The sequence below is a fragment of the Oncorhynchus mykiss genome, chromosome 17 (genome assembly GCF_057628025.1).
Source record: "Oncorhynchus mykiss isolate SJ-2025 chromosome 17, ASM5762802v1, whole genome shotgun sequence".
NCBI classification, from domain to species: Eukaryota; Metazoa; Chordata; class Actinopteri; order Salmoniformes; family Salmonidae; genus Oncorhynchus; species Oncorhynchus mykiss.
The window spans coordinates 42,321,044-42,339,776 of NC_143038.1; the positions used below are offsets into that span (position 1 = coordinate 42,321,044).

The following is an 18,733-nucleotide window of genomic DNA, read 5'->3' on the forward strand; positions in this document are numbered from 1 at the left end:
AGCATACCTTACAATTATTTGAGAACATAGCCTAGCAGACAAATCATTACAAACAGTAACCAGCCAAGTAGAAGAGTTACACAAGTCAGAAATAGAGATACAATTAATCACTTACCTTTGATGATCTTCATATGGTTGCACTCAGAAGACATTAGTTTATTCAATAAATGCTCCTTTTGTTCAATAAAGTCTCTCTTTATATCCGAAAACCGGCATTTCTTTGCGTGTTTTCTTCAGTAATCCACAGGCTCAAACGCAGTCACAACAGGCAGACAAAAAAATCCAAATTGTATCCGTAAAGTTCATAGAAACATGTCAAACGATGTTTATATTCAATCCTCAGGTTGTTTTTAGCCTAAATAATCGATAATAGTTTAACCGGACAATAACGTCGTCAATTTAAAAGGTAAACAAGAAAGACACTCTATCGGTCGTGCGCATGAAAAAGCTCTGTGAAACGGCAGGGTCCACTCATTCAGACTGCTCTTACTCCCTCAGCCTGAAGCAATTTCTAAAGACTGTTGACATCTAGTGGAATGCATAGGAACTGCAATTTGAGTCCTAAGTCAATGGATACTGTAAAGGCATTGAATAGAAACCTACAACAACAAAAAATTATACTTCCTGAATGGATTTTTCTCAGGTTTTCACCTGCCAAATCAGTTATGTTATACTCACAGACACTATTTTAACAGTTTTGGAAAGTGTAGAGTGTTTCCTATCCAAATATACCAATATGTGCATATCCTATCTTCTGGGCCTGAGTGGAAGGCAGTTTAATTTGGGCACGCTTTTCATCCAAAATTCCAAATGTTGCCCCCTACTCTAGAGAAGTTAAAGAATTAAAAAAAAGACTAATTGAAAAATGTTGCACAGGTGTGGAAATCTCCTAGAGACTTACCCAGAAAGACTCACAGCTGTAATCACTGACAAAGGTGCTTCTACAAAGTATTGACTCAGGGGTGTGAATACTTGCAGTATGTAAATTAGATATTTCTGTATTTCATGTTCAATACATTTGCAAAAATGTCTAAAAACGTTTTTACTTTGTAATTATGGGGTATTGTCTGTAGATGGATGAGAAAAATATATATGTCATCCATTTTGAATTCAGGCTGTAACACAACACAATGTTGAATAAGTCAAGAGGTATGAATAGTTCCTGAAGGATCTGTATGAAGTGGGAAAAACAGTATGTAAACATTATTAAAGTGACCAGTGTTCAATGACTATGTACATAGGGAAGCAGTCTCTAAGGTGCAGGATGGACTACCAGTGACTAAAGTTCAAGGCAGGGTACTGGGCGGAGGCTGGCTAGTGGTGACAATTTAAGTCTGATGGCCTGGAGATAGAAGCTGTTTTTCAGTCTCTCGGTCCCAGCTTTGGTGCACTTGTACTGTCTCTGCCTTCTTCATGGTATCACTTTGAACAGGATGTGGTTCCGGTGCCCGAGGTCCTTAATGATCTTCTTGGCGTTCCTGTGACACCGGTTGCAGTAGATGTCCTGTGGGGCAGGCAGTGTGTCCCCAGGGATGCGTTGGGCTGAGCGCACCTTCCTCTAGAGAGCCCTGCAGTTGCGGACTGTACAGTTGCCATACCAGGTGATGATACAGTCTGACAGGATGCTCTCAATGGTGCATTTGTAGAAGTTCATGAGGGTCTTAGGGGCCAAGCCAAATTCCTTCAGCCTCCTAAGGTTGAAGAGGCGCTGTTGCGCCTACGTCACCAGACTGCCTGTGTGGATGGACCATTTCAGGTTGTTAGTGATGTGCACGCTGAGGAACTTGAAGCTTTTTACTTCTTACACATTCCACAGCGGCCCTATTGATGTGGATGGAGGAGTGCTCCCTCTGCTATTTCCTGAAGTCCACGATCAGCTCCTTCATTTTGTTGACATTGAGGGAAAGGTTATTTTCCTGGCACCACTCTGCCAGGGTCCTCACCTCCACCCTGTAGGCTGTCTCGTCGTTGTTGGTAATCAAGCCTACCACTGTTGTGTCGTCTGCAAACTTGATGATTGAGTTGGAGATGTGTGTGGCCATGTAGTCATGGGTGATTATTGCCTACCTTCAACACCTGGGGTCGGCCCATCAGGATGTCCAGGACCCAGTTGCACAGGGCAGGGTTCAGACTAGAGGTCGACGGATTATGATTTTTCAACGCCGATACCGATACTGATTATTGGAGGACCAAAAAAGCCGATACCGATTAATTGGCCGATTTGTATATATTTTTGTAATAATGACAATTACAACAATACTGAATTAACACTTTTATTTTAACTTAATATAATACATAAATAACATCTATTTAGTCTCAAATAAGTAATGAAACATGCTCAATTTGGTTTAAATAATGCAAAAACACAGTGTTGGAGAAGAAAGTAAAAGTGCAATATGTGCCATGTAAAAAAGCTAACGTTTAAGTTCCTTGCTCAGAACATGAGAACATATGAAAGCTGGTGGTTCAATATTCCAAGTTAAGAAGTTTTAGGTTGTAGTTACTATCGGAATTATTAACGCGTTGACTATTTCTCTCTATACTATTTGTATTTCATATACCTTTGACTATTGGATGTTCTAATAGGCACTTTATTATTGCCATACTAATCTCAGGAGTTGATTGTCTTGAAGTCATAAACAGAGCTGTGAATCAAGCATTGCTAAGAGCTGCTGGCAAACGTAGTAAAGTTTGAATGAAGCTTACAAGCCTGCTGCAGCCTACCACCGCTCAGTCAGACTGCTCTATAAAATATCAAATCATAGACTTAATTATAATTTAATAAACACAGAAATACGAGCCTTTGGTCATTAATATGGTCAAATCAGGAAACGATCATTTCGAAAACAAAAGGTTTATTCTTTCAGTGAAATACGGAACCATTCCGTATTTTATTGAATGGGTGGCAAACCTGAGTCTAAATATTGCTGCTACATTGCACAACCTTCAATGTTATGTCATAATTATGTAAAATACTGACAAATTAATTCACAACGAGCCATGTGGCCCAAACTGTTGCATATACCCCAACTCTGCGTGCAATGAACGCAAGAGAAGTGACACAATTTCCCTAGTTAATATTGCCTGCTAACATGAATTTATTTTAACTAAATATGCAGGTTTAAAAAAATATACTTCTGTGTATTGATTTTAAGAAAGGCATTGATGTTTATGGTTAGGTACATTTGTGCAACGATTGTGATTTTTTCGCGAATGCGCATTTGTTAAATCATCCCCCTTTTGGCAAATGAGGCTGATTCGATGATAAATTAACAGGCACAGCATTGATTATATCCAACGCAGGACAAGCTAGTTAACCTAGTAATATCATCAACCATGTGTAGTTAACTAGTGACTTTGTGAAGATTGATTGTTTTTTATAAGATAAGTTTAATGCTAGCTAGCAACTTACCTTGGCTTCTTGCTGCACTCATGTAACAGGTGGTCTGCCTGCCACGCAGTTTCTTCGTGGAATGCAATGTAATCGGTCATAATCGGCGTCCAAAAATGCAGAATACCGATTGTTATGAAACGATTGAAATCGGCCCTAATTAATCGGCCATGCTGATTAATCGGTCAGCCTCTAGTTCAGACCCAGGACCCCAGGCTTAGTGATGAGCTTGGAGGGCACTATGGTGTTGAAGGCTGAGCTGTAGTTGATGAACAGCATTCTTACATAGGTATTCCTCTTGTCCAGATGGGATAGGGCAGTGTGCAGTGCAAAGGCGAATGTGATTGCATCATCCGTGGATCTGTTGTGGAGATATGGAAACTATAGTGGGTCTAGGGTGTCGGGTAAGGTGGAGGTGATATGATCCTTAACTAGCCTCTCAAAGCACTTCCTGATGACAGAAGTGAGTGCTACAGGGCGATAGTCATTTAGTTTAGTTAACTTTGCTTTCTTGGGTACAGGAACAATGGTGGACATCTTGAAGCAAGTGGGGACAATAGACTGGATAGAGAGAGATTAAATATGTGCATAAACACTCCAGCCAGCTGGTTGGCACATACTCTGAGGATGCGGCTAGGGATTCCGTCTGGGCTGGCAGCCTTGCAAGGGTTAACACCCTCAAATGTCTTACTCACATTGGCCACAGCCACGGAGAACAGGAGCTCACAGTCCTCGTGAGTGGCGGTGGTCATTGTGTTTTCCTCAAAGTGTGCGAAGAAGGTGTTTAGCTTCTCCGGGAGCAAGGCATCGATGTCTACAACATGGCTGGTTTTCCCTTTATAATCCATGATTGTCTGGAGTCCCTAAAACGTATGTCTTGTGTCTGAGCCGTTGAATTGTGACTCCACTTTGTCTCTTTACTGACTTTTTGCTTGTATGATTGCCTTACAGAGGGCATAGCTGGACTGTTTGTACTCATCCATGTTCCCAGTCACCTTGCTGTGGTTAAATGCGATAGTTCCCGCTTTCAGTTTTGCGTAAATGCTGCCATATATCCACTGTTTTTGGTTTGGATAAGTTCTAATCGTCACAGTGGGAACAACGTCCATTATACACTTCCCGATTAACTCAATCACAGAGCCAGTGTATATGTCAATATTATTCTCAGGGGCAACCTGGAACATATCCCAAGATGTGTGATCAAAACAATCTTGAAGCATAGATTCTGATTGGTCAGACCAAAGTTGAACAGTATTTACCACGGGTACTTCCTGTTTAAGTTTCTGTCTATAGGAAGGGAGGAGCAGAATGGAGGAGTGATCTGATTTGCTGAAGGGCGGGTGGGGGAGGGCATTGTAGCCATCCCGGAAGGGGGAGTAGCAATGGTCAAAAATTCTTGATGAGCGAGTAGTGCAGGCGATGTGTTGATAGAACTTCAATAGCGTTTTCCATAGATTTGCTTTATTAAAGTCCCCAGCTACAATAAATGCGGAGTCAGGATATGCGGTTTCCAGTTTGCACAAAGTCCAGTGTAGTTCCTTGAGATCTGTTGCGGTGTTTAATGCCATTTCTTAAGACAACTGAAGCATTCCATTCACCTTCCCAATCGAACCGCCACGTGTCGTTTGACTAATGAAAAATAACAAATATTCTTCATCCGTGCCAGCGCCTCTGCAATAGCCTATTCCAAGGTGTTTTGTAGAATACTGCCTATAGTATTGCTCTCCTATAGAGGCCCTCTCCTGTTCCCTGCTTGTCTCCTGAAGGGGTTCTAATTAGGCCAGGCTCAGTGGACGAACTGCACCAGGGGGACAATGGGTCAATTTGTCTACAGATCAAACTCCCCATGTTTAGGAATACCTCAGTGGGGGGGGGGTCGAGACACAGAGGGGCGAGTTAAGAGCAGGGGCCGAATCTCGCTAATTACACCTCATCCACAGGGACACAATGTCCCCCTTTGTGTCCCCTGAACAAAAAAAAGGAGATATCCCCCCCATATGAGCCGCCACTGAACCCCCTGAAGCCCAGGCGCAGGCTCATTTCTCCAGGTCCTCCAATGCTGATTCAACCTGAAAAGATTCTCTGTATTTGCTCATGTTAGATGACATGTGGGCATGCCCTGGTCAAATTAAAACACAAAAAGATGGGGAAGTTTTAATCTCCCCTTCACTCTCTCCCTTTCTCCCCCCCCCCCCCCCCCCTCTCTCTCTCTTTCCCTCACACACACACACACACACACACACACACACACACACACACACACACACACACACACACACACACACACACACACACACACACACACACACACTATACAACCACAGAGCAGATTTGAAAATTCTGTGCAACTTTTGGTGTGCGTTTACTGTGATCATTGAGGCTGTACCCACTTTAGTTATAACAGTGGCCAAGTAGGCTACTGTGGCTATTTGTTCATGATGTAGACCTATCAGAGTGAACTAACATCAAAAACAATGGGAGAAAATGCATCCCATAATATATTAACATGGAAATAGCTGTTCTATCATTCAGCCAACAGTAGCAGCCAATGTGCGGTGTTCAACATAGGCCTACATTTCATGAGACTTTTGGGAAAAAAAACATGCATGGCTTGACATTAACCTGTTTATCAACTTGTCCTTCAGATAAGGAGGTGACCGAAAATATTGTGTTGCTTGATGCAAGAAACCACTTTACAAAATAAAATTCATTTATATCCCATAACATTATTACCGAGAATCAGACAAATTGTGCTAACCTCTGCCTAATGGCTACTTAGCTTACCTTTAAGACATAAAAAAGCTGTTAACCTGACTCGTTTTTCAAGGATGGCTAGAAATGCATATGTTTTGTGCTCTCGGAGGAAGAAACCACCCCCCCCCCATTGCTGACTAGAAATTAGCTATAACTGGGCTAATAACTCACTTAATAGCAAAGAATATGAACAAATGTGCACACTGGCTACATGCAGCTCTCGCTTTGATCTCAAAACAGGCACAGCTCACGACCACTCATACTGTGAACACAGTCCTGTTCAAAGTGAATGGCACAGATCCATATATGGCAATGGTCTATTTGCATATAGGGAGACTGCAGCTCTGATTGGTTATGGAGCACCAGTTTGGTAGAGTATGGGTCATGCCTGTCAATGTAATAAAATCCTACTCCAATGCACGCTGCCTACAAGAAAATCTCTTGCATAGTTTGTTTTGTTTCGATATGTTGCAATCAGTATATTGCGTTGATTCGATCACAATTCTCACTGTAGAGGGAAACTAAAGGGGAAAACGAACGGGGAACTAGAAAGTTGAGTGAAGTTCAATCTCGTGCTTCTCTACGCAAGCTGATATTTCTTCTGTGTAGCAGTCCCGGGGAGCTGCGCGCCCCAGCACGCATGCAGTTTAGAGGGAACATTGCACACTACACCACACACACCAGTGCACCCACTTGGTGTTAACGGTGTGCAATCATTTTCCAGCAAATACCTTTCTCACTCTTTTTTTGTAATGAACACATGAATACTGATCATTATATATTCGTAACTCTAGAAATGAATGTCGGTGCGTTTGTGTGTGTCCTATGTAGAATAGAAAACCTGCAGAAATGGTGTGCCCACATCTTTATAGGAACATGATTTCTACAGTAACCTTTAACTAGGGCTACACACACAGTTACTGTGGACGATCAAAGCAATCTAATTGCTCTCCATTTCCCAAAATGAGGGATTATGACCACAGCAAGTATGTGTGATGTTGAGTAGACTGGAGCTGCTTCCGTCACACCAAACCTAGTGGCTACAGAGCCTGTAATTCCATCATACCAAACTTAGTGGCTACAGAGCCTGTAATTCCATCATACCAGACCTAGTGGCTAAATAGCCTGTAGCTTTCTGCTTGTAATGAACTCATTCACAAAGGTACTTGTTACATTCACACAGTCTAGCTTGGCTATCTTTGTCTGTAGGGAAGTGGGTCTGGGTTTCCAACCTGTCTCTCTGACCATGCAGCCACCTCAGACTAACACATAATAGTTACCTTATCCTGTGACCACTCTCGTTTCCAGGGCACACGCACACACGCACGCACGTACGCACACACACACACACACACACACACACACACACACACACACACACACACCGGATAACACTAAAACCTCAACTCGTTTTCCTTCAGCAGTCCCTCTGCTACCAACCTGACAATTTCCACTCAGACTAGGCTACCCAATCTGCATTACACTGAAATGCTTCCAGTTTCCCTGTCCATATATCAGACAAACTTTAATATATTCCCCACTTCCTCCATGATGGGCAGAAGAATGGCCTGGGATAGAAGACACTGCTGTTCACTGACCATTTTATAGGCCACACTGTTGTTTAATAGTTTCAGGAAATCTGAGCGCACAAACCCATTCTCCCTTAGATATAACTCTGTCGGTTTTGCTCTCTGTTTCTATCTTTTTCTTCCTGTTGGGCTTGTCTGTTTATAGCTGGTTTCCTGTATCCTATAGCTGGAACATTTGTTCCCACCACCAAAAGGAGAGGACGGTGACATACAAATTTGTGAACTGTCTGAGAAGCAGCCTCCAGTTGGTCCAAATTACATCATCTTTATGATACGTAATTCGGGTAGTTGAGAAAATATTTGATAAACTAGAAATACTCTTTTAGAGCTAAAAAAATAGCCCACATTTGAGTACATTTAGACTAAAGACTTGTCGTAAAATGCTTAACGTTTTTGCAACATTAAACCCAATGAGTCAATTTGATATTAAAACTACAGTAGATCATTCAACATTTGAATCTATGTATAACGTATCTGATAACGAAATCCATCTATTCCACAACTGTGCTCTCAGATCCACCAAATAGTTACTTTTCCTTATCCTGTTCTCCAGCCAACACAGTACAACCACAAAGCAATGGGCTTGGTTGCTTACAGTAGAAGAAAGTCATTATTCTCGGCCTTGGCCTCAGGTGACTGGCAAACGTTACTCTGAACATAGGCTGAACGTTCCGGTGCTGTGGGTTATAGTTGGCAGGCTGATAGAGCACACAGAGGCAGACAGGACATCCCTTTATTTTTGCTCCTGATCAGTCATTTTCATCAGCCAGCCAGACAGCCACTCTGCATTCCTACCAGGTGACAAAGGACAACAGGCTCCAGTCGTTCTCTCTTCTGCCCCCCCCCCCCTGCTTCTCCCCCTAGTACCCTCTCTTGCTCTCTCACTCTCTCCTACTGTTCTTGCCTTCCTCTTTCTCCCTCTTTTGCATCCCTCTTCCATGCCCTTTTCTCTCTCTAACTCTTTCATCCTTTTCTTTGTCTTTCTTGCTCACATTCAGGCGTAATGTTCGTGTCAGTACCTGGCATCACTGCAGTGCTTGGCATCATATTTCAGACAGCTGTGCTTTCTCCAAGGACTCTCCCTCCCTCTGTTTCTCTCTCTCTCTCCCCCTGTTTCTCGCTCTCTATACCTGCTCACCTTGTACTACTCATGTGGTTGGCAATGGAGGGAGAGACCACTTTCAAACGTCTGATGCATTAAACAATGACAGAGACTTAGATAAACATACAGCTGGAGCGGGGCCAGCGGGACAAAGGCGACTTCCCCCGGCCAAGTTGATCCAGTGTCATACATCAGTAAACCTTACTCACGGACTGCACCAATCCCAACCCTCCACTACACCAGTATAACATACTGAACCTACCCCACCCATCCACTACACCAGTGGTCGCATTCCAGGCCAACTACATTGCAGTTGTTGCTTTGCATCAACTAACACATGTACCTTCCCATCGACTGCAAGGTTGGGCATCAGATTGGTATGTCATATGATATGCTTAGCTGATATGGTAAACACCTATCCAGGCGTTGTCAGATCTGGCAGGCGTCTGCAATGCAGTCAGCCTGGAATGAAGCCACCGACTGCAACTATTCCACCTATCCACTACACCAGCCCAGCTTAAAATGCATAAATGTGTAGTGTCTGATAATACATCCCCCTGGTAGTTGATGTTGCTGAAAAGAACAATGTGTTCATGTTTGAGAAGGCCTCTTTGATATTCCCCCGGGGGACAAAAGGTTTGTGCATGTTTCTATTCGGGACTTAAAAGCCCAGACTTATTTTAACTGGCTCTTACACAGAGTATTATCCATGACATAGTCTACAAAGGAGACAATACAAAGGAGACAATATAACAACGGCCAGATATACCAAGTCTGTAACAAAGCACAGACACCCAACAGAAGACTTACTGGTAGAGATACTAAATATACAGTTGAAGTCGGAAGTTTACATACACTTAGGTTGGAGTCATTGAAACTCGTTTTTCAACCACTCCACAAATTTCTTGTTAACAAACTATAGTTTTGGCAAGTCGGTTAGGACATCTATTTTGTGCATGACACAAGTCATTTTTCCAACAATTGTTTACAGACAGATTATTTCACTTATAATTCACTGTATCACAATTCCAGTTAGTCAGATGTTTACATACACTAAGTTGGCTGTGCCTTTAAAATGATTGGAAAACTCCAGAAAATGATGTCATGGCTTTAGCAGCTTCTGATAGGCTAACTGATTTCATTTGAGTCAATTGGAGGTGTACCTGTGGATGTATTTCAAGGCCTGCCAACAAACTCAGTGCCTCATTGCTTGACATCATGGGAAAATCAAAATAAATTAACCAAGATCTCAGAAAAAAATTAAAAACATATACCGCTCTAGTCTCTGTCACCTTTCACCGCAGATGCGGAAATGCGACAATAGGCAGATATGGTGGATTGAGATGCATCCAAAGCATAAACACAGGTATCTCTAGTTTAGTCTGACGGATTTTGATGTAGATTATGTTATTTTGTTACTTAGATAGACGTACCGGCGCGTCAATCGACTCTAGATGGGGTGTTCACTAGATAACACAGCCACAAAGTCAAAATGGACAAAAATACATTTCTTTTTGGCATTCATTTAAGGTTAGAATTAGGCATTAGGTTAGATTTGTGGTTAAGGTTAGGGTAAATGTTAGGGTTGAGTTTAAAATCTGATTTTAAGATACATTTTAGAAATGGCGATGTTGAACCATAATTATGACTTTGTGGCTGTGTTAACTAGTGACGACCGATTTCATGGAGAAGACATGTTATTTCTCGATTTGAATTTCATACCTTTTCTAAAAAAGGACATACTGAAATGGTCTATTCATGAGAAGATTGAATTTACTAAGCTTAAATATATTTTCTTAAGTTGGTTAGGCGGCTACATTCAATAAAATTCTATGTGCATGCAGTAAAATAAAATTCATTTATGGATGAAGGCAAGCCTGGTCATGACAAGATACACAACTTGGTGAGCATGTCAGACATCTTCTGAGCATTTCAGACATACAAACAAACACCCATTGTTGTGTGGCGCATATTTTTTTAGATTCAAAAAATTCCAGAGCTGTCATCTACCCTACTCAGATCTCTCAGCACCAAAGAAAGGAACATGAAAGCCAAAAGAGGACTGAAAGTAAGCTCCCTGGTTTACATTAGGGCTAGCATCCTACAATGTTGGTGATATTTCAAAGGTTTTTGTGGGTTGAAAGTGAAAGTATGAAATGGTTTAACTCAAAGGAAAGGCATGTAGGGCCTCACTTCCACCAGGCCTCCTCAGGGGATCTTACAGTGAATAGCCTTTTTGTGGAGCACTCACAGATCTTTCCCTCATAAACAGGTACTTGTTGTGGTCGCTTAAGTTTTTTTTCATGTTGCATTTTAATACTTAGTCATAAGTATTAAAGAGAGAGACCACTGTATGTTATTGCCATTCAATAACATTGTTCCATCTTTATAAATTGAAGGGTATCCTCTTACAAAGACAAGGCATCGTGCCTTTTGTATAATTTATTTTATCATGGGTTTTAGCACTAAACATCAGCATATATTAACACTCAATAAAACAATGATAAACCTTGCAAATGACATCTGCCATTCAATCATCATTCATTCACATTAATTGAGTACTAAATTTGATTGCAAAAAAATCCAAATGTGCACATACAAAAGAGCACAATACTGTATAGAAACATTCAGTCTTTGGTTTGGATTAACCTGCCTCCTCGTTTTATATTTTCTACCAGGAAAATCAGGAAAGGAGAGAAACTGAGATAGTGGGGCAGGCAGAGGAGGATGAGCAGGTGACTCTGGAGGCACCACAGTAACCAAACCCCTGGTGCCATCTGGTTGCTAATCACCTCCCACACACAAAGGGCTCTTTTTTCAGCCCTCAGCTCAGCACGCTGTATATTTTGTGTTCTGTCTCTTATTTACTCCTGCCAGCCGCTCAGGTATACGGGAACGCTTGACAGAAGGAGACGGAGAGAGAGAGAGGGAGAGGGAGGGAGGGAGAGAGAGAGGGAGGGAGAGAGAAAGACAGAGGGAGAGAGAAAGAGAGAGGGAGAGAGAAAGAGAGAGCGAGAGTGAGGGAGTGCGAGAGAGACAGAGAGGGTGGGAGAGGGAGTTTGGGAGAGAGACAAGTTGATGGGGAAAGACAGAGAAACAGAGAGGGGGAGAGAGATATTCGAGTAATCTCTCCACACATCTTAGTGCACATGACATCTTAGTGGACTCCACCACACAGACCAATTTCTAAACATAAACAAAAAAAGGATTAGCGTAGATATTTGACCATTGCCTGCAATGCACCAACATGCTGGCTATCTCCCTTCCCTTTAATGTAGAAATATTTGTATTACTGAAATACAGAGGGAACAGCAACTTGTTTTAATCTGTCTGTGCTTGAGAATATGTGTGTGTGTAAAATTATAACTCAAAAAGTCTATCCTTAGGAAAGAAACCTTTTCATTCTTTCTCTCTCTCTCGATATCAATAAACATTAGTTCACAGCGGTAGCTTAAGCTACTCAATCATCAAACCTTAACCTTATGAACCAGAACTCAAACTGTCACTGAAGAAATATTATGCTTGTTGTCGTCATTACATTTCAGCTCTCAATAAATGAATCATAATATATTTGATATACACTGGTTCATATGGACTGTGACTGTTATGTCCTTACTCCTAAGCCCTACAGTGTAACACAGGCTACTTAGAATACTATAGTATATACACTGAGTGTACAAAACATTAAGAACACCTGGTCTTTCCATGACATAGACTGATCAGGTGGATAAAGGTGAAAGCTATGATCCCTTATTGATGTCACTTGTTAAATCCACTTCAAATCAGTGCAGATGAAGGGGAGGAGACCGTTTAAAGAATGAATTTCAAGCATTGACACAATTGAGACATGGAATGCGTGTGCCATTCAGAGGGTGAATGGGCAAGACAAAATATTGACATGCCTTTGAACAGGGTATGATAGTATTAGGAAGGTGTACATTATGAAGGTGTTCTTAATTTTTTGTACACTCGGTGTAGGTTGAACGTCTTCTTAGGAGTGCACATTTCTATGGAGCATTCTTAATGTTTATCCCTAAGGAGTCAGTTGAGTTTCATGGAGTGACATCATGCCAGAATGATGGCAGTAAAGTCAAGAATACAGGGGAAATCAGGCCTCATCCTCTTCCTTTGATTCAACCAGTCACATTATACATTTTGTAACATATCTCATCAAGGAAAACAGAGGAAATAGAGTACACTGAGATCACCCATTGGAAGAAGTGGCATTTGAGAAAGAAAAATCACTTTGGGAAATCACCTATAGAAACAAAATCCTAGAACTCTAACCGGCTAATGATTTTACTCCTGGAACCTGATTCCCCTAGTTTCCCCCAATCCCTAAATCACAATAATCTTACCCCAGTAATACAGTAATAAAATTAGGCCAATTGTATGATAACTAAAGATGTCTGTTGTTTCAGTTTCAATTCAGTGATGTAGCAGACATGATTGTCTAGACATGATAGTAATATGTCACAACAAGACAATGTACTTCTAAAATTAGCATCGTCACAGTTTGGTGTAGGTCTGTGGTATTAATTTTGTCCTGTATCTCTCGCTCTCTGTCTCGCTCTCTCTTTCTCACTCTCTGTCTATCTCTCCCTCTCTGATGCAACAGAGAAAAGGACCACACCCTCCTCCTCCTTCAGGCAATACAAATGACATCAGGCTCTTGTAGAGGAAAGGTAAACACAAGCAGCCACAGGCAGGCCTGCACAACAGGACCGAGGCTTTGAAGGGATACCAAACACTATTCAAAGGCCTCTTTGGCAGGCAAGCAACATAATAAAAGACAGGCCACATTTTACATGCAAATATATTCATATAAAAGCATTGTTTCAACAATGTGAGTTTTTCCTGTTGTGTAAATGCATCCAAGAGCCACCTAACCAACCCTGAAATGTGCCGAATTTGAAAGGCTGATGAGACATATCTTCATTTGGTATATAGTCATTTAGTTGATGACAGTTAAGTAAAACACCTTAATTAAAATGTAAAGTTCTAGCCTATGTTCATATTCCAGAGAGAGACTGAAATGCTGTTAATTATGGCAACCTCACTTCATCAGAACAACTATGAAAACACAATTGCATTTCTCTTTGTGGCAAAACTATTATGGCTACAGCATAACTGATCAAATATGTCAGGTGTTGCATTAATAGATACCAATAGCTTTGGCTTTGATCTTGTATTGTGTTTATTTTGAACTCAACATTAATGCAACAGAAAATCGAATAATCTTAATCAATATAATAACAAAATATATGTTGTAATAACATTGTAAAATCTCGTTAATAGTAAGGCCATAAAAACAATTTAAACCAAAAAAAAATTATTATTGCTGTTACATAAGCGGTAGGCTACATTGTAGATGTGTTATATTACAATGTTTAATAATGTCCAATCCCCGACGTCAATTGTAACGTTTCAGTTGCAGATTGATTGTTGCTGGCTACAACATTACAGTATTTTGAATGTAACTGTTATTTTGTTATTCATAATTTGGGGAAAGTAGGTATCGTCACAATGGTGGGTTCTTTCAAGGGGTGGGGCATCTTTGCCTTAAAAAAAAAAAACTTTGCCAAACTTACGCGGCTGCGTAGACAATGGATACTTGATTTGACACTTGATATCACTGTTCATTGTTCACCATCCCGAAAAGGAGACTGAAATCAATTAAGGCTACATTGAATAACACATTCCGTCTCCCTCATCTGCACCCCACCCCCACCTTTTCGGATTCACATTTACGCACAGACGTACACTGACCCAATACTGTACAGTTGCCCATAAAAGTTTGTAACCATTACTGACTTTTTCTAATGACTGAACAGAAGTATATGGTTCGTGTATTGCTCTCTACGGTTGAATTCCCAAATCGTGAATAAAAACTAAATATATAGGCTGCATCGATGCCCGGACCACCGAATAGCAGTTTTTACACATACCACAGTGGGGGTGCAGAATAGTGAGCAGCAATTTTCTACACGGAGAACGAAGTTGCGTTTGGTACGATTCGCTTTCAAGGACACTGCAGATTGCTGTCGCGCACTACACAGATTTCTGTCGCCACTGACACGGGCGTGTTGTCCCACTGGTCGACCGGGAGCGCACGAAAAACAGAAAAGGGTTTACCTTTTTGCCGTTTCTGCTGTTATAGCCGTTGTATGGATTGATTCCTGTCCTTGGCGGTACGGAGAGCAGCATTTTTCTCGGCGCTATGTATGGAGCGGCGAGTACAGCCCAGGCTGCCAAGTGACGTCAGCAGCTCGGGAAGTTAAGCTTGGAATCAGGGGAAGCGATCCGAGCCCCGCTGCCGCCAGTGCTGCTGCTCGCGGCCAAGCGCCGCGCTTTCACGCGTCTGGGTCCTAGCGCGCCAAAAACCAACCGTGCCGATGGAACGGTTTCTAATAGCCAAACATAAAGACTGTATTGGCAATAGGTTGTCAAAGTTCTGCTATGTAAAATCTTATCTAAACCGAATCAACAATGTCCCAGAGCGCAAAGTATTTGATCCTTCACTGAAATTGTGCACCACAGAAATATGGATACTCGTGAGATTTGATCCATTTTATGTCCTTGTTTTTAAGGTCTAAAACTGGCAGAAATCCACTTAAAATATCATTGTGTTGCAATTAGAATAATTAGTTTTAATTAGTTTTTAATTAGTTTTTTATTAGTTTCTCACTAAATCTCTCTTTGATATGTCACCTATTATGAAATTGATATTCAAAGAAGCTACCATTAGAAAACAAAATAGACATTTCACCTTGTTTTTCATTCATCTGAAAAGCAATTATTCCTTCAAGAGTTTTCATAATCCTCCAGCATCCCTATCCCCTTCCCCTGGAGAATGCATCCTGCTCCTATGGAGTAGCACAGCACTTTGTGGACATGACCCTATTCCTAATTTTCCTTAATGGAAATGTTTTTTCTCTTCATGACGTTTTGCACAAATGTGTTAGGTGAGAGACAGTTATGAGAGATCATCCTCAAACTATTCCAGAATTAATTGGTGTGTGTGTGTGGTGGGTGTCTGTCTGTCTGTGTGTGTGTACAACATTGTATACTAGTTGAATACTTTACAATCATCTGTGAGATTGCTTGTTTACTGCAACTGGATGTGCATGAGTTTGCATGTGTTTGTTTGAGTGCATACCTAGCCTATAGTGTGTGTTTTAGAGAGAGTGTGTCACTGTTAATGTGTCTCAGAGATGTAGGCTAAGTCATGTCTGTCTGCCCGACAGCTGTTGGGTTGGAGCATTCCACTGACTAGCTGCAGACGGGGGACAGATAACACAAGTGACATTGTTGCACTCAGCAGAACCCCGCTCTGATGACGCTAACATTGTTTGGACATCAACAGGCCCGTCGCTAAGCAACCCAAGCCCCTTCCACCCTGAGTGTTCTGACTTTTAAATCCCCACTGATTACCTCTGTGGTGCCCAAGTATTGCATGTGTGTGTTTGTATAGTATATGCGTGTATGTGCGTACGAAAGTGTGTGCACACATGAAAGAGAAACGTGTGTCATTTGTGTGTGTGTGTATGTGGCAGTAATCCCTTCTGTTTTGTGACTCCCCTTAAACCGAAACACTGTTTAGTCTCAGCACTTTTCTGGGTCTCACCAGTCAGGAGGACAGGGACATTGAAGTAGTTTCTAAGTCTTGATCAGGGTCAAACCAGTAACATATATAATCAATACCATATCTGATGCTCCAACAACAGCCTACTTAGTTAGTAGTTATTTATTATTTTTTTAACATACTCCTTTACACACGTAGAAAGGGATTCTTTTTTAATCATTTTTCACTTGATCAATTCTGAAGACACTTGATCAATTCTCCACCTCCTTGCATGGGGAGAACCCACTGTCCCCCATACATCTACACACCCAGCTCAAAACAGCACTTTTGTGGGAATAAACAGTGCACCAACATCAAAGTGGGGTGGAAGTGGGAGGAAGGGGAGGGATGGTGTGTGTCCCATTGATGTGAATGGCAGTAGTAAATAGTTCCGGGGGTTCATGCGTGTCTGTGTGAGGAAATTAGTTAGGGGGTTGAGTCATTGAGACTGTCAGCGTCGGGTTCAAGGTCAGAATGTACACAGAGCAGGAGGAGAAAGAGCAGAGAAGCAGTCAGAACACAGGTGCCTTGGAGAGGGAGAGAGAGAGAGAGAACACATTTTAATTAAGCAACAATGGAATCTATTTAAAACAGACATACACTGTCATGTACTGTCATGTTGTGTCTTGTCTCTGTCCTTTCCCTTCACCCTGTCTCCCTCTGCTGGTCGTTGTTAGGTTACCTTTTCTCCCCCTCTTTCCCCCAGCTGTGCCTTGTCTCCTCCTAACCACCTCGTCACCCCTTTTCCCACCTGTTCCCTTTTTCCCTCTGATTAGGTCCCTATATCTCTCTCTGTTTCTGCTCCTGTCCTTGTCGGATTCTTGTTTGTTGTGTTTCATGCCTGAACCAGACTGTCGTCATGTTTGCTGTAACCTTGTCTTGTCCTGTCGGAATCTGCCGGTCCGTCTGAGCCTACCTATGTTTGGTAATTAAAGAAGCTCTGTTTAAGTTAATTCGCTTTTGGGTCCTCATTCACGCACCGTAACATACACACATTCGTTGGTTTTACTGTGCAAGTGATGACCCAAAAATGTATTCTCATTTAAAATTAGGATACTCTAACCTTAAACCTAACCCCAAGTCCTAACCTTAATTCTAAACCTAAAAATGTAAACCCTAAGCCAAAATAGCATTTTTCCTTTTGGGTCCTGGCAAAGTGTCTCCACTTGTCAAATGTTCCTTGTTTTACTATCCTTGGGAGGACTTTTAGAACCCAAAAGCATAGTAAAGTTAGACCACACACATACTGTACACAGACGACCAGATGCACAGAAAGAATTCCATAGACTGAGACAACATGTGTATTGGTGACTCCATCCTCCAGATCAAAGTGATCGTCTCCAGAAGAGACCACACACAGACAGCATCAGTGAGTCAGTGCTGTTCCTGAGAGCTGGAATGTGTTTCATAGTGTGTGAAAGGGGAGGTCTGGGGCTTTGTAGAGGTTTAAAGGGGAGGTGTGTAGTTGGTGCACAAGCCCCCATCTGTCGTCAACAGAAGAAAAACAACATGTCCGTTGTGTTTGTGCGTGCATATGGGCCTTGTTCATTATATGCATGTTTGCATGTGTTTGTGTGTGTATATGTGTGGGCCTTGAGTTTGTGTGTAGTGTCTGAATAACAGAACAGTATTTTGTTGCTCGTTTAGGCTAATGCACCAATTATATATTTTAGAGCAACATAAAGGACTGGTTGTTCTCAGAATACATGATAGTGGTTTATATGACGAATGAAAACAGAGATGACATATCTACACCACAGTCTTCTTCCACAAGTCGTAATGAACACAATGGGAGACAGAGAGCTGGTTTCAAGCGCAGGGTGCAGCAGGTGTTTATTGGTAAAGGACCACAGGAGGAGGCAGGTAGCTGGGTCCAGGGGAAAGCAGAAGGTCATACACAGGGGGTCCAAAAAGGCAATAGAACAGGCAGGGAAAAGGCTAATAATGTTGTATGGGAGATCAGGCAATAAGTTGATAACAGGAAATCCGAACAGGCCAAAACTGTCTTTACATATGCACAATTGAAGGCAAAAGGCGTCGTTAAGGGAGGCAGGCCAAAACTATCATACACATGGGATGATTAGTTTACGGGAAAAACAGCACTCCGAATAGAAGTGTGTCACAAAACAAAACCTCACAAAGATGGGGTGCAAAGAACTGAACTAAATAGTGTGTGATAATGACATACAGGTGTGTGAACAGGTGATCAGAATTCAGGTGATTGGGATCTGGAGAGTGAGCTGCGTTCAGGGGATCTATGTGTTTGAGAGTGT

The 18,733-nt window shown here is 41.8% G+C and overlaps 1 protein-coding gene across 2 annotated transcripts in view; it reads right to left on the bottom strand.

Moving 5' to 3' along the window:
- The window catches only part of LOC110494237 (RNA-binding motif, single-stranded-interacting protein 2), a 58,896-nt gene extending 43,644 nt beyond the window's left edge, over window positions 1-15,252 (bottom strand). Inside the window, exon 1 of one of the 2 annotated variants that reach the window (XM_021569145.3) lies at window positions 14,972-15,252. In XM_021569145.3, coding sequence (XP_021424820.3) covers window positions 14,972-15,043 — 72 coding nt within the window. In that variant the 5' untranslated portion in view covers window positions 15,044-15,252. The remainder of the gene's footprint in view (window positions 1-14,971) is intronic. The other variant, XM_036950320.2, reaches the window with a different exon arrangement.
- Window positions 15,253-18,733: the final 3,481 nt, after the last annotated feature.